This window comes from Salmo trutta, chromosome 3 (genome assembly GCF_901001165.1).
Source record: "Salmo trutta chromosome 3, fSalTru1.1, whole genome shotgun sequence".
NCBI classification, from domain to species: domain Eukaryota; kingdom Metazoa; phylum Chordata; class Actinopteri; order Salmoniformes; family Salmonidae; genus Salmo; species Salmo trutta.
This window is the reverse complement of record NC_042959.1, coordinates 3,382,049-3,409,169: the sequence shown is the minus strand read 5'-3', so window position 1 is coordinate 3,409,169 and position 27,121 is coordinate 3,382,049. Positions and strand designations below refer to the sequence as shown.

At 48.6% G+C, this 27,121-nt stretch overlaps 1 protein-coding gene across 2 annotated transcripts in view; it reads right to left on the bottom strand.

The window, feature by feature from the left end:
- The window catches only part of ctnna1 (catenin (cadherin-associated protein), alpha 1), a 212,327-nt gene that overhangs the window by 136,851 nt on the left and 48,355 nt on the right, over positions 1-27,121 (bottom strand). For both annotated transcript variants that reach the window (XM_029720388.1, XM_029720389.1), the window contains exon 8: positions 11,985-12,188. In XM_029720388.1, the coding sequence (XP_029576248.1) occupies positions 11,985-12,188 (204 nt within the window). The remainder of the gene's footprint in view (positions 1-11,984; positions 12,189-27,121) is intronic.

The window sequence follows — 27,121 nt, the reverse complement described above, 5'->3', positions numbered from 1 at the left end:
TCCAAACTTGACTGGTACTGTACATGCATCTCCACAGCACAGCCACACAGAATGGGATGCAGCCACCCACACAGAATGGGATGCAGCCACCCACAGCCACACAGAATGAGAATATAGAGAGCTACAGACTTTCAAAAAAGAGCAGTTTTATTCTGGTTAACTGGACACACGTCCTCAACTGAAAATCAGACAGATGAGATGGAAGAAAAAGTGAAAGGGGTGGAAAGAGGGTATGATAGGGTAGAGGGAGGACAAGGGAGTGGGTGGAAGCCAGAGGGAGGACAAGGGAGTGGGTGGAAGCCAGAGGGAGGACAAGGGAGTGGGTGGAAGCCAGAGGGAGGACAAGGGAGTGGGTGGAAGCCAGAGGGAGGACAAGGGAGTGCGTGGAAGCCAGAGGGAGGACAAGGGAGTGGGTGGAAGCCAGAGGGAGGACAAGGGAGTGGGTGGAAGCCAGAGGGAGGACAAGGGAGTGGGTGGAAGCCAGTGGGAGGACAAGGGAGTGGGTGGAAGCCAGTGGGAGGACAAGGGAGTGGGTGGAAGCCAGAGGGGGGACAAGGGAGTGCGTGGAAGCCAGAGGGGGGACAAGGGAGTGCGTGGAAGCCAGAGGGAGGACAAGGGAGTGGGTGGAAGCCAGTGGGAGGACAAGGGAGTGGGTGGAAGCCAGTGGGAGGACAAGGGAGTGGGTGGAAGCCAGAGGGGGGACAAGGGAGTGCGTGGAAGCCAGAGGGAGGACAAGGGAGTGGGTGGAAGCCAGTGGGAGGACAAGGGAGTGGGTGGAAGCCAGAGAGAGGACAAGGGAGTGGGTGGAAGCCAGAGGGGGGACAAGGGAGTGGGTGGAAGCCAGAGGGGGGACAAGGGAGTGGGTGGAAGCCAGAGGGAGGACAAGGGAGTGGGTGGAAGCCAGAGGGAGGACAAGGGAGTGCGTGGAAGCCAGAGGGAGGACAAGGGAGTGCGTGGAAGCCAGAGGGAGGACAAGGGAGTGCGTGGAAGCCAGAGGGAGGACAAGGGAGTGGGTGGAAGCCAGAGGGAGGACAAGGGAGTGGGTGGAAGCTAGAGGGAGGACAAGGGAGTGGGTGGAAGCTAGAGGGAGGACAAGGGAGTGGGTGGAAGCCAGAGGGAGGACAAGGGAGTGGGTGGAAGCCAGAGGGAGGACAAGGGAGTGCGTGGAAGCCAGAGGGAGGACAAGGGAGTGCGTGGAAGCCAGAGGGAGGACAAGGGAGTGGGTGGAAGCCAGAGGGAGGACAAGGGAGTGGGTGGAAGCCAGAGGGAGGACAAGGGAGTGGGTGGAAGCCAGTGGGAGGACAAGGGAGTGGGTGGAAGCCAGAGGGGGGACAAGGGAGTGCGTGGAAGCCAGAGGGGGGACAAGGGAGTGCGTGGAAGCCAGAGGGGGGACAAGGGAGTGCGTGGAAGCCAGAGGGGGGACAAGGGAGTGCGTGGAAGCCAGAGGGGGGACAAGGGAGTGGGTGGAAGCCAGAGGGGGGACAAGGGAGTGGGTGGAAGCCAGAGGGAGGACAAGGGAGTGGGTGGAAGCCAGAGGGGGGACAAGGGAGTGCGTGGAAGCCAGAGGGAGGACAAGGGAGTGGGTGGAAGCCAGTGGGAGGACAAGGGAGTGGGTGGAAGCCAGAGAGAGGACAAGGGAGTGGGTGGAAGCCAGAGGGAGGACAAGGGAGTGGGTGGAAGCCAGAGGGAGGACAAGGGAGTGGGTGGAAGCCAGAGGGAGGACAAGGCAGTGGGTGGAAGCCAGAGGGAGGACAAGGGAGTGGGTGGAAGCTAGAGGGAGGACAAGGCAGTGGGTGGAAGCTAGAGGGAGGACAAGGCAGTGGGTGGAAGCCAGAGGGAGGACAAGGCAGTGGGTGGAAGCCAGAGAGGAGGACAAGGCAGTGGGTGGAAGCCAGAGGGAGGACAAGGCAGTGGGTGGAAGCCAGAGGGAGGACAAGGGAGTGGGTGGAAGCCAGAGGGAGGACAAGGGAGTGGGTGGAAGCCAGAGGGAGGACAAGGGAGTGGGTGGAAGCCAGAGGGAGGACAAGGGAGTGGGTGGAAGCCAGAGGGAGGACAAGGGAGTGGGTGGAAGCCAGAGGGAGGACAAGGGAGTGGGTGGAAGCTAGAGGGAGGACAAGGGAGTGGGTGGAAGCTAGAGGGAGGACAAGGCAGTGGGTGGAAGCTAGAGGGAGGACAAGGCAGTGGGTGGAAGCCAGAGGGAGGACAAGGCAGTGGGTGGAAGCCAGAGGGAGGACAAGGCAGTGGGTGGAAGCTAGAGGGAGGACAAGGGAGTGGGTGGAAGCCAGAGGGAGGACAAGGGAGTGGGTGGAAGCCAGAGGGAGGACAAGGGAGTGGGTGGAAGCCAGAGGGAGGACAAGGGAGTGGGTGGAAGCTAGAGGGAGGACAAGGGAGTGGGTGGAAGCTAGAGGGAGGACAAGGGAGTGGGTGGAAGCTAGAGGGAGGACAAGGGAGTGGGTGGAAGCTAGAGGGAGGACAGGGGAGTGGGTGGAAGCTAGAGGGAGGACAGGGGAGTGGGTGGAAGCTAGAGGGAGGACAGGGGAGTGGGTGGAAGCTAGAGGGAGCTACAGACTTTCAAAAAATAGCAGTTTTATTCTGGTTAACTGGACACACGTCCTCAACTGAAAATCAGTCAGATGAGAGGGAAGAGGGATGAAAGAGTGGGGGGGAAAGAGGGACAGAGGGTATGAAGGGTAGTGGGAGGACAAGGGAGTGGGTGGAACCTAGAGGGATAGAGAAGAGCGAGGGAGGGACACGAAGGACAGAGGGAAAGAGGGAGAGAGAAATAAATAGTTGATAGAAGTCCATCAAGCCAGCCAGCCAGCCAGCCAGCCAGCCAGCCAGCCAGCCAGCCAGCCAGCCAGCCAGCCAGCCAGCCAGCCAGCGATGACTAACTCAAGCCCCATGCTGTAATAGCAGCTTGTCAGTCTCTCCTAACAGGCTAGCCCTCTCTCTCTCTTCCCCTCCACACAATCTCTTTTCCACAATCAAGTTCGTTGCCATGGTACCGGGGGGCGCAAGGTGGACACAGGTCCCCGCTCGTCCTTGTCGGCTTCCTCTCTCTATCAGACCAGCTGAGCAGCCAATCCCCTGTCAGAGCTGGTCTCCATCGCCATAGTGACAGCCTCAGATTTCTAAAGATCTGTGTTCCTCAGACAGACGTGCAGGGGGACAGAGGGGGAGGAAAGGACCAGTGAAGGGGAAAGTTGTTTTGAAAAGGAGCATGTTGCATTGGATTGGATGACTATGGCCCTGAAATAATGTGGCAGAGGCCTGAGTTGCTGCCAAAGCAAGACAGTGACGTAGGGAGACTGGGCCATAGCTAGACAGGAAAAGGACGTCTGTAGAGAGAAGGAATGTAGACAAGACACTTTTAGGTGACATATGGTTTGGCATCAAATATTCATTCTGGATACAAGTAGAATAAATACTAATCTGAGCAACACCACAGAACAGGTTATTGCCGCTGTCCAATCGGATTAACATTTATGTCCCAAACGGCGCCCCATCCCCCCCAGACTCCAAACGGCCCCCCCCCCCAGACTCCAAACGGCGCCCCCCCCCCCAGACTCCAAACGGCGCCCCCCACAGACTCCAAACGGCGCCCCCCACAGACTCCAAACGGCGCCCCCCCCCCCCCCCCAGAGTCCAAACGGCGCCCCCCACAGACTCCAAACGGCGCCCCCCCCCCAGAGTCCAAACGGCGCCCCCCCCAGAGTCCAAACGGCGCCCCCCCCAGAGTCCAAACGGCGCCCCCCCCAGAGTCCAAACGGCGCCCCCCCCCGAGTCCAAACGGCGCCCCCCCCCCCAGAGTCCAAACGGCGCCCCCCCCCCCAGAGTCCAAACGGCGCCCCCCCCCCCCAGAGTCCAAACGGCGCCCCCCCCAGAGTCCAAACGGCGCCCCCCCCCCCCAGAGTCCAAACGGCGCCCCCCCCCCCCAGACTCCAAACGGCGCCCCCCCCAGAGTCCAAACGGCGCCCCCCCCCCAGACTCCAAACGGCGCCCCCCCCCAGACTCCAAACGGCGCCCCCCCCCACAGACTCCAAACGGCGCCCCCCCCCCAGACTCCAAACGGCGCCACCCCCCAGGAATAGTAATGTAAGATGAACAGGGTGAGGAGATGAAATGAAAGGCTGGAAGACGGTACGAAGAGGGGAACCTCCCTAGGTCCGTTACGTTCCTCCCTGGTGAAAGATGGTCACTAAGCGATAGGCTTCACTAGCGTGGGGCTAAGGCCGGTACAATTCCCTGCTGCCATTACAGACTCAAAGGCCACTCAGGAGCACCGCTTAAAAAGTAATACGTAGCTATCACACGTCGCACAGCTCACATTGATTCAATCATTCAAGCCTCATGAAAGGTAATATCTATTGAGCCCATTGACCTAGTCTTCATTCTTCAGGTACAATCATCTACCTACTTTATCCATCATACGGTATATTTCTGTTTTGATATGCATCAGTTGAATGGTGATCCAGTGACAGTAACCAGCACTGGGGTGGGTTACAGGAGGCCCAGTAACCAGCACTGGGGTGGGTTACAGGAGGCCCAGTGACCAGCACTGGGGTGGGTTACAGGAGGCCCAGTAACCAGCACTGGGGTGGGTTACAGGAGGCCCAGTAACCAGCACTGGGGTGGGGTACAGGAGGCCCAGTAACCAGCACTGGGGTGGGGTACAGGAGGCCCAGTAACCAGCACTGGGGTGGGTTACAGGAGGCCCAGCACTGGGGTGGGTTACAGGAGGCCCAGCACTGGGGTGGGTTACAGGAGGGCTCTAGTTGTTTCATTATTCAGCCTTAATCTATATCTCTCACTGTTGCTATGAATATGAAACAAAAATAAACATGTAGTGTTGGGCCCATGTTTCATGAGCTGAAATAAAAATCCTAGAAACACTATGGTATGGGCAGGTATAAACTACAGACAACGAACACAATTGCATTTTATCGATAGCAATTTGAAGCAATTTGAATGCACAAAGATACCGTGACGAGATCGTGAGACCCATCGTCGTACCATTCATCTGCCACCATCACATCATGTTTCATGATAATGCACGGCCCCATGTCCCAAGGATCTGTCCAAAATTCCCAGAAGCTGAAAATGACCCAGTTCTTCCATTGCCTGCATACTCAGACATGTCATTGAGCATGTTTGGGATGCTCTGGATCGGAGTACACAACAGGATGCCGCGCTGCATGAAGGAAATGGTGGTCACACCAGATACTGACTTTTTATCCACGCCCTTAATAACAGATGCATATCGGTATTCCCAGTCATGTAAAATCCATGATTAGGGCCTAATTCATTGTTATAAATTGACTGATTTCCTTAAATAAACTAACAAGTAAAATATTTTACATCGTTGCCTTTATATTTTTTGTGCAGTGTAGCTTATCAACTGAATGGCAGTCCATTCAATCCATAGGATGATCTATTGACATTAGCTTAGCTAGGACTAAGGAACAGGAGGCGTGGGAGGAATGTGGCTGTGGATGCAGAGCCAAACCCCGTGGGAGGACAGTGCCTTACTGTGGCTGTGGATGCAGAGCCAGACCCGTGGGAGGACAGTGGCTTACTGTGGCTGCAGAGCCAGACCCCGTGGGAGGACAGTGCCTTACTGTGGCTGGGGCTGCAGAGCCAGACCCCGTGGGAGGACAGTGGCTTACTGTGGCTGTGGCTGCAGAGCCAGACCCCGTGGGAGGACAGTGGCTTACTGTGGCTGCAGAGCCAGACCCCGTGGGAGGACAGTGGCTTACTGTGGCTGCAGAGCCAGACCCCGTGGGAGGACAGTGCCTTACTGTGGCTGGGGCTGCAGAGCCAGACCCCGTGGGAGGACAGTGGCTTACTGTGGCTGTGGCTGCAGAGCCAGACCCCGTGGGAGGACAGTGGCTTACTGTGGCTGTGGCTGCAGAGCCAGACCCCGTGGGAGGACAGTGGCTTACTGTGGCTGTGGCTGCAGAGCCAGACCCCGTGGGAGGACAGTGGCTTACTGTGGCTGCAGAGCCAGACCCCGTGGGAGGACAGTGGCTTACACTAGTCTCCCAGTCCCTGCCGCTGAAAAACATCCCCACAGCATGATGCTGCCATCACCATGCTTCACCGTAGGGATGGTGCCAGGTTTCCTCCAGGCGTGACACTTGGCATTCAGGCCAAAAAGTTCAATCTTGGTTCCATCAGATCAGAGAGTCTTGTTTCTCATAGTCAGAGTCCTTTAGGTGCCAATTGGCAAATTCCCAGTGGGCTGTCATGTTCCTTTCACTGAGGAGTGGCTTCCGTCTGGACACTCTACCATAAAGGTGTGATTGGTGGAGCGCTGCAAAGATGGTTGTCCTTCTGGAAGGTTCTCCCATCTCCACAGAGGAACTCTGGAGTTCTGTCAGAGTGACCATCAGGTTATTGATCACCCCCTTGACCAAAAACCTTCTCCCCGACTGCTTAGTTTGGCCGGGCGAACAGCACTAGAAGTCTTGACATTCCAAACTTCTTCCATTTAAGAATGATGGAGGCCAATATGTTTTTGGGGACAATCAAGGCTGCAGAAATGTTTTGGTACCCTTCCCCAGATCTGTGCCTCGACACAATCCTGTCTCAGAGCTCTACGGACAATTCCTTTGACCTCACGGCTTGGTTTTTGCTCTGACATGCACCGTCAACTGTGGGACCTTATATAGACAGGTGTGTGCTTTTCAAATATTGTCCATCAATTGAATTTACCACAGGTGGACTCCAATCAAGTTGTAGAAACATGAAGGATGATCAATGGAAACAGGATGCACCTGAGTTCAATTTCTTGTCTCACAGCAAAGGGTCTGAAAACTTATGTAAATAAGGTTTATTTTATTTTATAAAATGTGCCAATATTTCAACAAAAAATAATTACGCTTTGTCATTATGGGGTCTTGTGTGTTGATAAGTTGATCGATAAGTTCATCATTTTTTTAAATCCATTTTAGAATAAGGCTGTGGTGTAAGAAAATGTGGACAAAAAGTCAAGGAATCTGAATATTTCCCAAATGCCGTGTATTATTTAAAACAAAAACAAATAAAAGCATGATCGGAAGAATAAAACAATGAATTTAGCAGTATTCATTTAGTTATCATACTAGAGCTAAATAACACTCCATTATCCATGGAAAAATGCATAGAACTGTAGAAAATTAGCTTAACTGCAAAACAAAATCTCAGCTCCACTGAGAATTAGAGTTGCAGGAAATATAAAAAATGCTAAACATGTCTAAAACAAAGATGATCTGACCGCGCTCATTGCCACGCCCACCAACTAAACCCTTTTTTGATCAAGGAAAAATCCTGATAACGAGGGGGGGGGGAACTGCGGATCAGATGTTACAACGGCCCAAAACAAGAGCGTCAACAAACACAAGAAAAATAGAACAAGTTAAATATGGCTAATAGATAAGACATTACCGCAGCAAATACAACCACTTTGGATTCACCTGGTCAGTCTATGTCATGGAAATTAATGTTTAGTATAGTCCGTGAATATCGGTCGCTGGTGTTAGCTTGGTAAACCCTGCCTGCTGCTAGCTAGCTTCACTGACAAACACAGGAATGGAATGTTAGCTACTGCCACTGATAATCATGTAGCTTGTCACTTATTTAAAGACAGTTTGACAACTTGCTGATGAAGCAGCAAGTCCATACTTCAGTATGTTTCCAAAAGCACCAATCACTAGGTTGTAACATAGGGTCAGCAACAGGCTCCATACTGTACTGACTCAGGGCAGAGCAGGCTGTTTGCTGCTTCATTAAAGGTAAAATAAACTAAATAACCCTTACTACAGCAGCTAGCTAACTAGCTAGCATGCTTACGGTAGGAGAATTGCATTTAGTGTTGCAATAGCAGGTTGGTTAACGTCTCATTTCATATTAAGTGACAGACTCAGGTTTAACTAGGAAGTTAATCATGTTTGGTGTACATGACCAAACTACAGAAATGCACTAAACTCCTCAGCGAGATGCAAAATTACACAACTAAAACTTTGAAATTTAAAACTTCAAAATGAATCATCTTCAGCGTTCTCTCGGCTATGAAAAGCCAAATTACATTTACTCTACAACCACCGACGACTACTAGACTCTGCTGGTCTTCTGTGAACGTTTGAACATCTTGAGGAACGATATAGCCTTAATGGCCATGTACTCTTGTAATATCAACTGGAACAGCCAGAAGAGGACTGGCCACCCCTCATAGCCTGGTTCCTCTAGGTTTCTTCCTAGGTTTTGGCCTTTCTAGGGAGTTTTTCCTAGCCACCGTGCTTCTACATCTGCATTGCTTGCTGTTTGGGGTTTTAGGCTGGGTTTCTGTACAGCACTGACATTGGCTGATGTAAAAAAAAAAAGTAAAAAAAAAAGGGGCTTTATAAATACATTTGATTGATTGATTTATTCTGACAATTTGTGACTTGTTGCTAGTTAACATTCATGGGAAGATGTCGCTGCCATGGGTGCCATTGGATGCCCACTCGATAACTGGACAACTACTGTTTGAGATTGTCTTGATTGACTCGTGAACCAGCATCGAGTGATCAAAGTCTGTCACAACAGCCAGTTCTTTACTGTGTGTAGCTACAGTAGCCAGCAGTTGCAGACTGCCAGACAACTTTCTACCTTTCATTATAGAAATACATTACCGTTCCACCTTTGCTAATCCTTTTAAAAATGCAGAGGTATCCTACCCTATCCTATTACATGGGAACGTCAGACACTAGATTAGCAGAGACATATCCTACCCTGATTACATGGGAACATCAGACACTAGATTAGCAGAGACAGATCCTACCCTGATGACATGGGAACAGACACTAGATTAACAGAGACAGATCCTACCCTGATGACATGGGAACAGACACTAGATTAGCAGAGACAGATCCTACCCTGATGACATGGGAACAGACACTAGATTAGCAGAGACAGATCCTACCCTGATTGCATGGGAACAGACACTAGATTAGCAGAGAGAGAGAGATCCTACCCTGATTACATGGGAACAGACACTAGATTAGCAGAGAGAGAGATCCTACCCTGATTACATGGGAACAGACACTAGATTAGCAGAGAGAGAGATCCTACCCTGATTACATGGGAACAGACACTAGATTAGCAGAGAGCGAGATCCTACCCTGATTACATGGGAACAGACACTAGATTAACATCACTCCTGAGGAGGCTAAAATAAAGCAGACTGGAGTTGAGGAGTGAACTTTTCTCCAGAAAGCAAACTGTTGAACTCAGAAATAGATTCTCTCTCTCTCTCTCTCTCTATCACCATCTGTACAGAGAGACTCAACACAGTGACATAAATGTAGACAACGCTATACCTGACGTTATCATAATCAGTCGTAATTCTGCAGACAAATCAACCCAACAGCATTCTAGAACCCATCCCATCCCATTCTAGAACCCATCCCTCCAGAACTCTTAGGACTGGCTGGTCATCTCTTCCTCAACTCTTCTACCCCCTAAAAACAGCTAAAAAAAAGAGGATGGCTCCACGCAAGCCAGCATAAATCCACTAAACCATGTTGATTTCACAGAGACAATGTTTTCCCCCTCTCTAAGCAATCACTAAGTAGACCCAATCCAGATTGATTACAAGGCTAAGAGTAAAATTGTGTATTTATCTTTCTGGGAGAATAATGGGGTCTATTGAATGATTAATAGATTTCAGGAGGCCAATTATTGTGAGACTAAGAAATTCTTGTTCCCTAATCGCTTGATAAATGCTTCTTCATGTTAATACAGAGGGGAAAAAAGAAAGAAATCCGTGGGCGTGCCCCCGGGTTAGAGGGGGGACTGGGGGAGCTGCCCCCGGGTTAGAGGGGGGGACTGGGGGAGGTGCCCCCGGGTTAGAGGGGGGACTGGGAGAGGTGCCCCCGGGTTAGAGGGGGGACTGGGAGAGGTGCCCCCGGGTTAGAGGGGGGACTGGGAGAGGTGCCCCCGGGTTAGAGGGGGGGAGGGAGGTGCCCCCGGGTTAGAGGGGGGGTGGGGAGGTGCCCCCGGGTTAGAGGGGGGGTGCCCCCGGGTTAGAGGGGGGGTGCCCCCGGGTTAGGGGGGGGGGTGCCCCCGGGTTAGGGGGGGGGAGGTGCCCCCGGGTTAGAGGGGGGGGGGGAGAGGGAGGTGCCCCCGGGTTAGAGGGGGGGGGGGGGGAGGGAGGTGCCCCCGGGTTAGAGGGGGGGGGGAGGTGCCCCCAGATTAGAGGGGGGGAGGTGACCCCGGGTTAGAGGGGGGGGACTGGGAGAGGTGACCCGGGTTAGAGGGGGGGTGGGGGACGGGGGGAGGTGACCCGGGTTAGAGGGGGGGGTGGGGGGGGGGGGGGGGACTGGGGGAGGTGACCCCGGTTAGAGGGGGGACTGGGGGAGGTGACCCGGGTTAGAGGGGGGTGGGTGGGGGAGGTGACCCGGGTTAGAGGGGGGTAACTGGGGGAGGTGACCCGGGTTAGAGGGGGGTGGGTGGGGGGGGGGGGACTGGGGGAGGTGACCCCGGGTTAGAGGGGGGGGAACTGGGGGAGGTGACCCGGGTTAGAAGGGGGGACTGGGGAGGTGACCCCAGGTTAGAGAGGGGGGAGGGGGGACTGGGGGAGGTGACCCGGGTTAGAGGGGGACTGGGGGAGGTGACCCCGGTTAGAGAGGGGGGAGGGGGGACTGGGGGAGGTGACCCGGGTTAGAGGGGGGACTGGGGGAGGTGACCCGGGTTAGAGGGGGGACTGGGGAGGTGACCCGGGTTAGAGGGGGGACTGGGGGAGGTGACCCCGGGTTAGAGGGGGGACTGGGGGCTTCCTGAGTGGTGTAGTGGTCTAAGGTACTGCATCACAGTGCTAGCTGTGCCACTAGAGATTCTGGGTTGGAGTCCAGGCTCTGTCGCAGCCGGCCGTGACCCATGGGGCGGTACACAATTGGCCCCGCGTCGTCTGGGTTAGGAGAGGGTTTGGCCGGCAGGGATGCCCTTGTCCCATCACGCACTGGCGACTCCTGTGCGGGGTTGGTTGGATTGTGTTTCGGAGGACGCACGGCTCTCGACCGTCGCCTCTCCAGAGTTCGTACAGGAGTTGCAGCGATGACAAGACTAACTACCACTTGGATACCACGAAATCGGGGAGATTGGGGCAGAGACCCAGGTTCAAACTCAGTCACACAGAAACATTGTTGAGCAAGATAACTACCTACCTGTCATGTCCATGAAGAGGAGAAGATATGGAGAAGGGAGAGGAGTCAGAACAGAGGGGAGAGGAGTCAGAACAGAGGGGAGAGGAGTCAGAACAGAGGGAGAGGAGTCAGAACAGAGGGAGAGGAGTCAGAACAGAGGGAGAGGAGTCAGAACAGAGGGAGAGGAGTCAGAACAGAGGGAGAGGAGTCAGAACAGAGGGAGAGGAGTCAGAACAGGGAGAGGAGTCAGAACAGAGGGAGAGGAGTCAGAACAGAGGGAGAGGAGTCAGAACAGAGGGAGAGGAGTCAGAACAGAGGGAGAGGAGTCAGAACAGAGGGAGAGGAGTCAGAACAGAGGGAGAGGAGTCAGAACAGAGGGAGAGGAGTCAGAACAGAGGGAGAGGAGTCAGAACAGAGGGAGAGGAGTCAGAACAGAGGGAGAGGAGTCAGAACAGAGGGAGAGGAGTCAGAACAGAGGGAGAGGAGTCAGAACAGAGGGAGAGGAGTCAGAACAGAGGGAGAGGAGTCAGAACAGAGGGAGAGGAGTCAGAACAGAGGGAGAGGAGTCAGAACAGAGGGAGAGAAGAGAGGAGTCAGAACAGAGGGAGAGAAGAGAGGAGTCAGAACAGAGGGAGAGGAAAAATAGCGTAGAGGTGAAACAGCAACTGTTTGAACGTGATGAGACGTACATTGTCTCGATGAGAAAACTGTGTAGAGGACTAGAGCGGGATAGAGAAGATGGAGGGCAAGGTAGATGAGGCACCTACCTGTCCATAAGGTGGGTTAGTATCAAAAAGGGGAGAAAGAGATGAAGACACTTACATTGCCCATGTACTCAGACAGCAGGTCCTGCAGAGCCTGACGGACAGAGTTGCACTCGGCCACGATGCGCTCGCGCCGGTCATCACGGGTGCAGGACGAGTCGGCCATGAGGGCTGCACCACTGATGATGCTCTCCAAGCGCTCCTCCAGAGACGGGCGGAAACGCTCCTCGCTGAACGCCAGGGGGTCCACGATGATCTGCTTCTGTTGGCCGGAGGGAGTTAGAAAACAGAGGTCAGGGTGGTAACACATTAATACTCCCCAGCAGAGACACAGATTCAATCCCCACATCAAAACTTCAACACCTTTTTTCTCCCACTCTGATGTCTTCTCTGCCCAAAGAGCCCAAACACCCCCGCAAAAAAAAAATAATAATAATTAAAAGAAATATGGAAACAATAAATCAAAGTTCAAAGACGAGGGTCCATCCAATGATTTGTTTTAGCATGGGAGAGAGAACGAGAGAGAGAGCAAGTGTGACAAACAGAACAGAAAAACACAGAGGGTAAAAGGCATTTAGTAACAAAAACAAACAAGCTCTAACTCTCCTTCTCAAATCAAATCTTTAAGTTGGTTACATACACATATTCAGCAGATGTTATTGTGGGTGTAGTGAAATGCTTGTGTTCCAACAGTTCACAACAACACACAAATCTGAAAGTTAAATAATGGAATTAAGAAATAAATATTAGATTGAGCAAAGTCAGTGGCATTGACCAAAATACAGTAGTATACAATACAGTAGTATACATATGAGATAAGTAAAGCAGTATGTAAACATTAAAGTGACCAGTGATTCCATGTCTATGTATATATGGCAGCAGCCTCTAAGGTGCAGGGTTGCGTAACCGGGTGGATGCCGGCTAGTGATGGCTATATAAACAGTGATGGCCTTGAGATTGAAAAACAGCTTCTGTCTCTCGGTCCCAGCTTTGATGCACCTGTACTGACTTCGCCTCCTGGAGGACAGGAAGTTTGCCCCCGGTGATGCGTTGGGCAGACCGCACCACCATCTGGAGAGCCCTGTGGCTGCCGTCAGTGCAGTTGCCAAACCAGGCAGTGATACAGCCCAACAAGATGCACTCAATTGTGCATCTGCAGAAATTAGTGATGGTTTTAGGTGCCAAGCCAATTTTCTTCAGCCTCCTGAGGTTGAAGAGGCGCTATTCCGCCTTCTTCACCACTGTGTGGGTGGACCATTTTAGATCAGTGATGTGGACGCCGAGGAACTTGAAGCTTTCCACCTTCTCCACTGCGGTCTTGCCGATGTGGATAGGGGGGTGCTCCCTCTGCGGTTTCCTGAAGTCCACGATCATCTCCTTTGGTTTGTTGACATAGGGTGAGAGGTTATTTCCCTGGCACCACACTCCCAGGGCTCTCACCTCCGCCCTGTAGAATGTCTCATCATTGTTGGTAATCAGGCCTACTACTGTTGTGTAGTCTTCAAACTTGATGATTGAGTTGGAGGTGTGCGTGGCCACGCAGTCGTGGGTGAACAGGGAGTACCGGAAGAGGCTGAGCACGCACCCTTGTGGGGCCCCATTTTGAGGATCAGTGAAGTGGAGGTGTTGTTTCCTACCTTCACCACCTGGGGGCGGGCTGTCAGAAAGTCCAGGGCCCAGTTGTACAGGGCTGGGTTCAAACCCATGGCGCCGAGCTTGATGAGCTTAGATGGTATTATGGTGTTGAATGTTGAGCTATAGTTAATTTACAGCATTCTTTCATAAGTATTCCTCTTGTCCAGATGGGATAGGGCAGTGTGCAGTGTGATGGCGATTGCATCGTCTGTGAATCTATTGGGGAGGTAAGCAAATTGAAGTGGGTCTAGGGTGTCACGTAAGGTAGAGGTGATGTGATCCTTGGCTAGTCTCAAAGCACTTCATGATGACAGGAGTGAGTGCTATGTGGAGATTGTAATTTAGTTTGCTTTCTTGGGTACAGGAACAATGGTGGCCATCTTGAAGCATGTGGGGACAGGACTGGGGATAGGGAGATTGAATATGTACGTAAACACTCCAGCCAGTTGGTCTGCGCATGCTCTGAGGACGCAGCTAGGGATGCCGTCTGGGACGGCAGCCTTGCAAGGGTTAACACGCTTAAATGTCTTCAAGGACAGCCCACAGACCTTGGTAGCGGGCTGCGTCGGTGGCACTGTGTTATCCTCAAAGCGGGCGAAGGTGTTTAGCTTGTCCGGAAGCGAGACTGTGTCCGCGACGGGGCTGGTTTTCCTTTTGTAGTCCGTGATTGTCTGGAGACAAGGCCACATACGTTTCATGTCTGAGCCATTCAATTGCGACTCCACTTTGTCTCTGTATTGACATTTTGCCTGTTTGATTGCCTTGGAGGGAATAACTACACTGTTTGTATTCAGCCATATTCTCAGTCAACTTTCCATAGTTAAATGCGGTGGTTTGTGCTTTCAGTTTGGCAAACCCTAACCCTTTCAGCTGGCAGAGAGAGATGGAGTGGGTAGAGACCTCAAGGGAGAGAGAAACAGAGAGCGAGAAAGATGACAGGCAGGAGAGAACGTGATTTGACAGGATCCGACAGGCCTTCTGTTAGACCTGCAGGGAAGTCTGATGTCTAAACAGTTTATTTTTCAAAGCCCCCAGAGGCCTCCCAGATGGATACCTATAGTTATGAACAACACCCCAAATGACACACTATACCCTAGGTAGTGCACTCTTTTTGGACTAGGGCACACAGGGCTCTGGTCCAAAGTGGTGCTCTATATATAACCAGGGCAGCAGGTAGCCTCCAGGTTAGAGCGTTGGGCCAGTAAAAAGGTCGCTGGTTTCAATACAGGATCCGATGAGATTAAAAATATATGTCGCTTTGACCTTGAGCAAGGCACTTAACCCCAACTGCTACAGAAGGCGTTGGACAACTGTGACCCTGGCTATGGCCCCACTCTCCCTTCAAGTGTCTGGGGGGGAATATGTAAGAAACACATTTCCATTCCACCAGGGGCTAAAACAAACTTTTTTTTGTATACCCCTTTGGAAGGTTAATGAAAAAAAAATCTAATTTCTTTGGGCATAATTACACCGAAAACCCACAAAAGAAACAAGCCGATGACAATTATGTTATGTTTCTAAAACAGGAAATGTATTACTAGGAAGCAGTATATTGCTCAATCTAAATGTATAGTCTGATCATCGTCCTCGAACCAAAATATCACGAGACAAAACAGCTGCCTCTTCAACGTTACCTTGGTAACAGAGGCACTTGGAGTCATCACTTGTTCCTGTGCTGTGAGAATCTCACTAGTAGAAGTTGATGTTTTCTTTGCTAGCAACGGAAGAAAGCCAAAACATCGAAAATAAACCCAAGTATGACTACCCGCAAAAGTGTCTGGTGAAATTCGACATTCTCATCAACCCGGATTTGACAGGTGTAAACTTTTGGCACACTTGTACGTAACAGGACAAATATAGGCATTCCCCAAATGTATTAGTATTATTTACATAAACTCTGACTGGAGGTTCTTACAGGGGAACGTTGTAGCCCGCTCTCAAACGCTCTTATAAAACTGGGAATTACAGAGGAGCTGCCTCAGACATCTTGAACACTGTTAATCTGCTGTGGCCATCCAATCAGCCTCAGGATATCAATGGGAACAAAGCCTCATTGATTTATCTCCCAATGAGGTTCTCTACAGCATCTCTCAAGCTTCCTTTCTAATCTATGGATTTCACATGACTGGGAATACAGATATGCATCTGTTGGTCACAGATACACTGCAAGACCAAAAGGTAAGCAGACACCTGATCTTTCAACATATCATTTGCATTAATATGGAGTTGTCGTCGTCCCCTCCTCCCTTTGCTGCAAAAGCAGCCTACACTCTTCTGGGAAGGCTTTCTACTAGAGATGTTGGAACATTGCTGCGGGGACTTGCTTCCAATCGGCCACAACAGTATTAGTGAGGTCAGGCTCTGATGTTGGGTGATTAGGACTGGCTCACAGTCGGCGTTCCAATTCATCCAAAAGGTGTTCCATGGGGTTGAGGTCAGGGCTCTGTGCAGGCCAGTCAAGTTATTTTACCTTTATTTAACCAGCTAGGCCAGTTGAGAACAAGTTCTCATTTACACGTCCTCCTTGTCTATGTACTCTAACATAATCTAATGTTTTGCTTTCGCTGTAAAGCCTTTTTGAAGTCGGACAATGTGGTTGGATTAACGAGAAGTTTCTTTAAAATGGTGTAAAATAGTTGATTGAGATAATTGAAATTATTAGATTTTTACTGTTTTGAATTTCGCGCCATGCTATCTTGTCAAGCAATCCTGTTAACGGGATCCTATCTCAAAAGGGTCCAACAGGTTAACAGACATCTCAAAATCAACTATTCAGAGGCGACTGCATGAAACAGGCCTTCATGGTCGAATTGCTGCAAAGAAACCACTACTAAAATACACCAATAAGAAGAGACTTTCTTGGGAGAAGAAACACGAGCAATGTTTCTTCAGATATTTGGTTGCAACCTGCGTGTCTTTGTGAGACGCAGAGTAGGTGAACGGATGATCTCCGCATGTGTGGTTCCCACAGTGAAGCATGGAGGTGGTGTGATGGGGTGCTTTGCCGGTGATGGTCTGTTACAGAGAGGCTGTATCACAAACTGAGATGAGGGGAACAGAGGTTTTCCGATAGCTGAGATAGTGGACAGCGGAGACATTTCACCGCCAGATGAGCCTATGAATATATAATACTGTATTGTTGCGGAGGCATTAGCTTACACTTTACAGACTGATACCTTTGATCTGAGCGAGTGAGTGAGTCTCTATACTCTTAGAGGGCTCATACTGTAGTGACCCTCGCTCATCCTTCTGAATTGAAAGAAGAGTTGTGATATTGGCTCAGAGCTGCTCTGCGTGGGTGGTGTGATGTTATGGAGTCTAGGGGGGGTATGTTATTATTAGCAAAGAAAAGTTAATTAATAAATCCTCTACAGGATCAGTGTCTAATGTAGGCTAATGCGATAAGCATGAGGTTGTAAGAAACAAACAATTCCCAGGACATAAACATATCTGATATGGGCAGAAAGCATAAATTCTTGTTAATCTAACTGCACTGTCCAATTTACAGTAGCTATTACAGTGAAAGAATACAATATTACATTTTAAAAATGTTTTCGAATAGTAATTTAGTAAATTGTAGCACTGTTTCACCGGATGCATTTGAGGGAAAATAGTTAGTCAACGTTACGTGCCGATGTAAAATGCTGTTTTTATATATAAATATGAACTTTATCGAACAAAAGAATGCATGCATTGTGTAACATGATGTCCTAGGTGTGTCATCTGATGAAGTTTGTAAAAGGTTAGTGCTGCATTTAGCTGTTTTTTGGTTATTTGTGATGCATGTGGTTGGTTGGAAAATGGCTATGTGGCTACTTTTACGATATACTCCTCTAACATAATCTAATGTTTTGCTTTTGCTGTAAAGCCTTTTTGAAAATCGGACAACATTTTGTTATGCTAATAGCGATAGGATTTTTCGCTGGATGTCAGGCCGCACAGGGGTGAACAAGCAGGCTGCTTGTCAAGAAATGATTATTTACACAAATCACTCGTTGGTTCAATAGCCTACAGAAAGACAATATGCTATTCTGTAGTCTATAATTTTTTATTTTTTTTAACTATCCCAGAAGCTTTAACTTCTCTAGGGTAGGGGGCAGTATTTTGACGTCCGGATGAAAGGCGTGCCAGTAGTAAACTGCCTGCTACTCAGGCCCAGAAGGTAGGATATGCATATTATTAGTAGATTTTGATAGAAAACACTGAAGCTTCTAAACCTGTTTGAATGATGTCTGTGAGTACAACAGAACTCATATGGAAGGAAAGAACCTGAGAAAAATCCAACCAGGAAGTGTGGAAATCTGAGGTTTGTAGTTTTTCAAGTGATTGCCTATACAGTGACTTGGGGTTCATTTTGCACTTCCTAAGGCTTCCACTAGATGTCAACAGTCTTTAGAACACCGTTTCATGCTTCCACTGTGAATATTGAGAGAATAAGAGGGCCTGGAAGTTGAAGAGTGAGAAAATGAGCTCAGAGGCGCGCACTCACATGAGAGTAGCTGTGTTCCTTTTCTTTTCTGAAGACATTGGAATTGTCTGGTTGGAATATTACTGAAGATTTGTGAAAAACATCCTAAAGATTGATGCTATACATTGTTTGACATTTCTGCGAACGTAAATATAACTTTTTGTCGTGACATTTTGCGCGCGCTTCCTGCATTTGGAGTAGTGGACTGAACGCGTGAACAAAAAGGAGGTATTTGGACATAAATGACAGACTATCAAACAAAAAACATTTATTGTGGACCTGGGATTCCTGGGAGTGCATTCTGATGAAGATCTTCAAAAGGTAAGTGAATATTTATAATATTATTTCTGAGTTTTGTTGACTCCACAAAATGACGGGTTTTGTTTCGTGTCTGAACGCTGTACTCAGATTATTTTTGAAATCGGACACAGCGGTTGCATTAAGGAGAAGTGTATCTATAATTCTTTGAATAACAGTTTAATATTTTATCAACGTTTATGAGTATTTCTCCAAATTGACGTGCTCATTCACCGGAAGTTTTGGGAGGCAAAACATTTCTGAACATTACACGCCAATGTAAAATGGGGATTTTGGATATAAATATGAACTTTATCGAGCAAAACATACATGTAGTGTAACATGAAGTCCTATGAGTGCCATCTGATGAAGATCATTAAAGGTTAGTGATTAATTAGCTGTATTTCCGGTTTTTGTGACACCTCTCCTTGCTTGGAAAATGGCTGTGTGGTTTTTCTTGTCAAGGTGATGTCCGAACAATCTAATGCTATGCTTTCGCCGTAAAGCCTTTTTGAAATCGGACAATGTGGTTGGATTAACGAGAAGTGTATCTTTAAAAATGGGATATAATAGTTGTATGTTTGAGACATTTGAATGAGATTTTTGTTGTTTTGAATTTGGTGCCCTGCTATTTCACTGGCTGTTGGCAGTGTGCCCCGCAGGTGGGATGCTAGCATCCCACATACCCCAGAGGGGTTAATGAACCGTGTTGTTTATTTAACAGCTGAATATCAACTGTCGGGTGGCAAGAAGACCCAACTCGCACAACGGATTGGTGTGAGGTGATAAAATTGCTCTAATAAGCCCAGTCACCAGGCAAAATGTCAACGCAATCTCAGGAAAAGAGAACAGTTTTGATGGCAATTATTGAAACGAGGGAATAACCAGCTATCCAGTGCTGTGTGATTTATTTCTCAACATCCCCCCCATTCAGCATTTTACAATCTGAATGTCTGGCGTGACCAAAAAGTAACCACAGGATTTGCATAGGCCATTTCAATGAACAAAGAGTAGGCCACTAAAATTCACACTAATTATAAACAAAACCACAATTTTATTAGTGCCAGTGGGATTTTAATCGGGGTTAAACAAGCAACAACCATATTTAGTCTGATCTAGCAAATGATTCGCCCACTGGGTTAAACAACCCGATGCTTCAGCCATTGTATCAGCCATTGCAGCATCAGAACGGTGATTGTGAATCAGCCATTGCAGCCATCATGCTGCATCAGAACGGTGATTGTGCATCAGCCATGCAGCATCAGAACGGTGATTGTGCATCAGCCATTGCAGCATCAGACAGGTGATTGTGAATCAGCCATGCAGCATCAGAACGGTGATTGTGCATCAGCCATTGCAGCATCAGACAGGTGATTGTGCATCAGCCATGCTGCATCAGAACGGTGATTGTGCATCAGCCATGCAGCATCAGAACGGTGATTGTGCATCAGCCATTGCAGCCATCATGCTGCATCAGAACGGTGATTGTGCATCAGCCATTGCAGCATCAGACAGGTGATTGTGCATCAGCCATGCTGCATCAGAGCGGTGATTGTGCATCAGCCATGCTGCATCAGAACGGTGATCGTGCATCAGCCATGCTGCATCAGACAGGTGATCGTGCATCAGCCATGCTGCATCAGCCATGCAGCCGCCATGCTGCATCAGAGATTTTATGGTTGGCTGGAATATAAAAAAGGTACTTGACCAGGCTGCAAATGAAACATGAAATCAACCACAATTGAAATTCAGCGTGCATAACTTGCTTTCCTGTGATCTTGGCCCGTGCCAGTAATTTCCCTCATTCAAGCCAGTAGTTTTCACTTGGTACTGGCCCAGAGTGCCACTATAGCAAATGTACCTGAATGTGAAGCCCTGAGATGAGGTGCCGCAGAGGGGAAAAAAAAAAGAGAGCAATCTTCACCTGTTACAAAAACCTTTCCACTGCCATATCACCGTTTAAAAACATTCAACTATTCAGATGTTACAATTCTGGGCTTATTAGTTAGCCCACCCCACACATATACACACACACACACTCCGCCACCGCCCACCATCTCGTCTGACAACCTCTACTTGCGTGTCACGTCGCCATGGCAACATGTTCCGCGCGTGTGTGTGTGTGTGTGGTGTTCGTCTATGACTCACTCCCTGAAAGTTGCATCGGCGGTGCTTGAAATTAGGTACTGTAGACCCATAGAGGGAACTGGTCTGGAATAAAACACAGAGACGGAGCTAAAATAGAACAAAACGAAATAACTTTGTGCATGGTCACCAGGAAATTACTGACGCACAAGATCTGAGGTGCTGCTGCTACGATGACATGCTTCTGCTCTTCTCCCCCCTTCCATCCTCTCCTCTTCTGCGCTTCTCCCCCCTCCCATCCTCTCCTCTTCGGCTCTTCTCCCCCCTCCCATCCTCTCCTCTTCTCCCCCCTCCCATCCTCTCCTCTTCTCCCCCCTCCCATCCTCTCCTCTTCGGCTCTTCTCCCCCCTCCCATCCTCTCCTCTTCTCCCCCCTCCCATCCTCTCCTCTTCTCCCCCCTCCCATCCTCTCCTCTTCGGCTCTTCTCCCCCCTCCCATCCTCTCCTCTTCTCCCCCCTCCCATCCTCTCCTCTTCGGCTCTTCTCCCCCCTCCCATCCTCTCCTCTTCTCCCCCCTCCCATCCTCTCCTCTTCGGCTCTTCTCCCCCCTCCCATCCTCTCCTCTTCTCCCCCCTCCCATCCTCTCCTCTTCTGCGCTTCTCCCCCCCCTCCCATCCTCTCCTCTTCGGCTCTTCTCCCCCCTCCCATCCTCTCCTCTCCTGCGCTTCTCCCCCTCCCATCCTCTCCTCTTCTGCGCTTCTCCATCTCACGTGTCCTTTCATTTATCTGGCTCTTTTTATACACATGCCATCTGAGCTGTGGAGAGTAACGCCTCTGCCTTCACCAAACCACTGTACTTCCTCCCACTGCACCTCCCAGCTCGCCTCCCCCTCCCAGCTCCTCTTCTCTCCAGGCTGAGAAACACCAGAGAACGACCCATCAATCAACCAAAGTCAGGTTAAGACCTGGAGGAGTGATTTTGCCACTGACCAGCCTGCTTGAGGAGGAGAACTGGATGGAGAACACTATACACTAGTTTCTCTTCACTGGGAACATTTCCCTTATTTTCCTGACCTATGGTCATGCAAGTAAGCATTTAAATTGTACTGTGTACACCAGGTATATCCTGTGTAAATGAAAAATAAACTGTTGATTTGAGAAATATTGTTTTATAACATTGTCAAGTAAATAAAATACTAGTTCATGATATAGCAGGTGCAGTCTCCCCCTTAAAATATGCAAGATTAAAATGCACAGTAAATGTGATATTACAGGAGGAAGATTCAAGAGCTTCCCCTACAAGCTGAGATATTACAGGAGGAGGCTTCAAGAGCTTCCCCTACAAGCTGTGATATTACAGGAGGAGGCTTCAAGAGCTTCCCCTACAAGCTGTGATATTACAGGAGGAGGCTTCAAGAGCTTCCCCTACAAGCTGTGATATTACAGGAGGAGGCTTCAAGAGCTTCCCCTACAAGCTGTGATATTACAGGAGGAGGCTTCAAGAGCTTCCCCTACAAGCTGTGATATTACAAGAGGAGGCTTCAAGAGCTTCCCTTACAGTTACCAACAGAAAGTGTCAGATACTGCTATAACACTTCAAATACATCCTAATTGTTCAGGTTTTGCTACGAGCTACTGAATCGTATGGCTGAAAGTAAATATATTTGCAGAGAAATGGCATCAGTCAGTAAATTAATGCAGCTATACTGGTTATTGATATTCTAATTATGAACATCTTTATAGGGGAACGGCAGGTGTTACTCGGCTTCAAATGGCAGCTTTAGAGAGACTGACTAGCAACTTCATTGTTCCATCTGGAGAGACCCAGAGTTGGTTGGGGTACAAGCCAGCCAAGCTGACCCAGTGTTGTTGGTTGGGGTACAAGCCGGCCAAGCTGACCCAGTGTTGTTGGTTGGGGTACAAGCCGGCCAAGCTGACCCAGGTTGTTGGTTGGGGTACAAGCCGGCCAAGCTGACCCAGTGTTGTTGGTTGGGGTACAAGCCGGCCAAGCTGACCCAGTGTTGTTGGTTGGGGTACAAGCCGGCCAAGCTGACCCAGTGTTGTTGGTTGGGGTACAAGCCGGCCAAGCTGACCCAGTGTTGTTGGTTGGGGTACAAGCCGGCCAAGCTGACCCAGTGTTGTTGGTTGGGGTACAAGCCGGCCAAGCTGACCCAGTGTTGTTGGTTGGGGTACAAGCCGGCCAAGCTGACCCAGTGTTGTTGGTTGGGGTACAAGCCGGCCAAGCTGACCCAGTGTTGTTGGTTGGGGTACAAGCCGGCCAAGCTGACCCAGTGTTGTTGGTTGGGGTACAAGCCGGCCAAGCTGACCCAGTGTTGTAGGTTGGGGTACAAGCCGGCCAAGCTGACCCAGTGTTGTTGGTTGGGGTACAAGCCAGCCAAGCTGACCCAGTGTTGTTGGTTGGGGTTCAAGCCAGCCAAGCTGACCCAGTGTTGTTGGTTGGGGTACAAGCCGGCCAAGCCGACCCAGTGTTGTTGGTTGGGGTACAAACCGGCCAAGCCGACCCAGTGTTGTTGGTTGGGGTACAAACCGGCCAAGCCGACCCAGTGTTGTTGGTACAAGCCAGCCAAGCCGACCCAGTGTTGTAGGTACAAGCCGGCCAAGCTGACCCAGTGTTGTAGGTACAAGCCGGCCAAGCCGACCCAGTGTTGGGGGTACAAGCCAGCCAAGCTGATACAGTGTGTTCCTGGCATTGTCCGCTGTGACAGGGTTGTTATGTTGGGCCTTTTTAGTAGAGGTTTTCACGGGTGTAATATGCATAAATAAGTGTCAACCATTAAAAGACACCTGTTCCGAACAGACCTGAGCGCAACTAGACCAGTCCCGTATAAACCCGGTCCGATCCGGGTGAGGGAAGCAGCAGAAATTACATATGTAAACTTTATTTAAGCCGTTACAAAAACTGAATGATAGGGTTTCACAGTATTCCTTACCCACCAGTGTCATGATTGGCTGTGATATTCACCTATTAAATGTCTCACGTCAGAGCAGCATCTGTTGTCAAACTGGGAAAACTGTTCTGACGTTGTGGCTGGGTTATCTAGCAAAAGTCGCTATTGTGTCCTGACTGCAAAAATTCTACACTGTTAACTCAATTTCAGTTTGTGAATCATTGGACCATCTTAGCTGCTTTGAAATCATTTTTGAAATGGTAGATGCTTCAAACAGCTGTAAAAATTGTTTTGTTATTGAAAAACTATTTCACAGCAGTTTAGATGGTACAATGATTCTCTAGACTGTTCAGTGCTTGTTTTCTCTCAAATTGTAGAATTTTAGCAACCAGGAAATGAGAGTTATTTCCACTAGACGCCAAAGTCAGAACAGCTTTCCATTGTTGACCACAGATGCCGCTCCGGCAGGAGAAATCAATAGGCGAATATCACAGCCAATCTGTGAAACGCTATCATTCCATAATTGTAATTCCATCTTCCATTGATCCGATAATCTTCTAATTTGCTTTGCCACACAAAGGCTCTATGACCGTAGTGCCCCATTGACGACTTGTGATTGGCCGACAACATCCAATCCTGTTTTATCGACCACAACACTCCCCATCGTACAGAACAAGTTTCCGTTTACGCATCACAAAAGGACCATTTGACAGTTAAGATTTGAATTCTGACTTGAATTCGGTCTCTAGTTGTTTTAACAGAATGGCCTACAGTGTTTTGTTCAGCTCAGATCAACAGCTGAAGTCAGAAGTTAACATACAATTAGGTTGGAGTCATTAAAACTCGTTTTTCAACCACTCCAAACTTCTTGTGAACAAACTATAGTTTTGGAAAGTCGGTTAGGACATCTTTGTGCATGACAAGTAATTTTCCCAACAATTGTTTACAGATTATTTCACTGCTAATTCATTGTATTCCAAATCCAGTGGGTCAGAAGTTTACATACACTAAGTTGACTGTGCCTTTAAACAGCTTGGAAAATTCCAGAAAACGATGTCATGGCTTTAGAAGCTTCTGATAGGCTAATTGACATTTGAGTCAATTGGTGGTGTACCTGCGGATGTATTTCAAGGCCTACCTTCAAACTCAGTCCCTCTTTGCTTGACATCCTGGGAAAATCAAAATAAATCAGCGAAGACCTCGGAAAAAGAAATGTAGACCTCCAAAAATATGGTTCATCCTTGGGAGAAATTTTCAAACGCCTGAAGGTACCACATTCATCTGTACAAACAATAGTACGCAAATATAAACACCATGGGACCATGCAGCCATCTAAGCGCTCAGGAAGGAGACACATTGTCTCCTAGAGATGAACATACTTTGGTGCAAAACGTGCAAATCAATCCCAGAACAGCAGCAAAGGACCTTGTGAAGATGCTGGAGGAAACACATACAAAATTATCTATATCCACAGTAAAACGAGTCCTATATCGACAAACTGAAAGGCCGCTCAGCAAGGAAGAAGCCACTGCTCCAAAACCGCCATAAAAAAGCCAGACTACGGTTTGCAACTGCAAATGGGGACAAACTCATACTTTTTGGAGAAATGTCCTCTGGTCTGATGAAACAGAAATAGAACTGTTTGACCATCGTTATGTTTGGAGGAAAAAGGGGGAGGCTTGCAAGCCGAAGAACACCATCACAACCGTGAAGCACGGGGGTAGCAGCATCATGTTGTGGGGGTGCTTTGCTGCAGGAGGGACTGGTGCACTTCACAAAATAGATGGCGTCATGAGGCAGGAAAATGATGTGGATATATTGAAGCAACATCTCAAGACATCAGTCAGGAAGTTAAAGCTTGGTCGCAAATGGGTCTTCCAAATGGACAATGACCTCAAGCATACTTCCAAAGTTGTGGCAAAATGGCTTAAGGACACAAAGTCAAGGTATGGGAGTGGCCATCACAATCCTATAGAAAATGTGTTGGCAGAACTGAAAAAGCATGTGCGAGCAAAGAGGCCTACAAACCTGACTCAGTTACACCAGCTCTGTCCGGAGGAATGGGCCAAAATTCACCCAACTTAGTGTGGGAAGCTTGTGGAAGGCTACACGAAACGTTTCACCCAAGTTAAACAATTTAAAGGCAATGCTACCAAATACTAATTGAGTGTATGTAAACTTCTGACCCACAGGGAATGTGATGAAAGAAATAAAAGCTGAAATAAATCATTCTCTACTATTATTCTGACATTTCACATTCTTAAAATGAAAGTGGTGATCCTAACTGACCTAAGACAGGGAATTTCTATAAGGATTCAATGTCAGGAATTGTGAAAAACAGAGTTTAAATGTATTTGTCTAAGGTGTATGTAAACTTCCGACTTCAACTGTACATAGCCTATAGACCTTGAGTATTTATCAAAATAATTGCAAATATGTATTTATTCAGGTTCAAAGTGCAGAACAAAAGTCCTTGCAGCGAACGGTTCTTTACACCCCAAATAAAATGCCCATAGCCCACACCCTCTCATGCAATGCAATTGTAAATGCTAACTTTGATGGCTCATGCCCTTCACCCTACAGTATGTGACCTAGAGTCATGAAATTCAGTACATAGGTCCCTCTCCCCACTAGGACCAATAAGGTCAGCCATGATGATAATAATAGGGAGGGGATAACAGACATTTTACAGGCTCCTGAACCATTTTGTACGGATCGTAACTTTATTCTGGCACATTTCCACCATCGTTTTCAGAGACCAAAAAGAGCTTATGGAAATCAGAACAGCTATCACTAACTTCGATTTGGACGAGGACTTCTACTTCAACGAGTCTGAGGTGAAAAACGTTATCTCGGACCATGCCCAAATCCCAGCCACTCGAAGGAGACTGCGTGCGCTATAGAGGCCCGGCAAGCAGAATACCTGACGAGAATACGTCCAAGTGAATAAATCGCCTCTACCCTCCTTTCAAATGGCGAACGTGCAATCACTGGAAAATAAACTGGGTCAGCTCTGTTCGGTACTATCCTATCAACGTACTCTCAACTGTAATATCATGTTTCTCTGAGTCGTGGCTGAACAAGGACATGGTAAATATAAATCTAGCTGTTTTTTCTATACATTGGCAGAACAGAACGGTGGAGTAGGGGAAGCCCAGGTGAGGGAGTGTGTGTGTCTCTAAACAGCTGGATATGCATATAATTGGTAGATTTGGATAGAAAACACTAAAAAGTTTCCAAAACTGTTAAAATAATGTCTGTGAATATAACAGAACTGATATGGCAGGCGAAAACCTGAGGAAAATCCATCCAGGAAGTGCTATTATTTTGAAATGCCTGTTTTTCCATTGAAAGCCTATCCACCATACAAAGACTTATGACGCAGTTCACGATCCCTATGGCTTCCACTACATGTGGCCAGTCTTTAGGCATTGTTTCAGGCTTTTACTCTGAAAAATGAGGGAGAAACAGCACTGTCAATGGGAGGACAGTGGAAATTTCCAGACACGAGTCCTGCGCCTGACCGGGAGCGTGCCTTTCTTGTTTTCCCTTTTCTATTGGTTGAAATATGATCGATTATTTATGACAAAAACAACCTGAGGATTGATTATAAACATCGTTTGACATGTTTCTACGAAGTTCTATGGTACTTTTTTGATTTTGTCTATCTGTTGTGACCGCGCTTTGTTCCAATGGATTACTGAACAAAACGCACCAACAAAATAGAGGTTTTTGAATATAAAGAGGGACTTTATCGAATAAAATGAGTGTAAAATGAAGTCTTGGGAGTGCAATCATATTA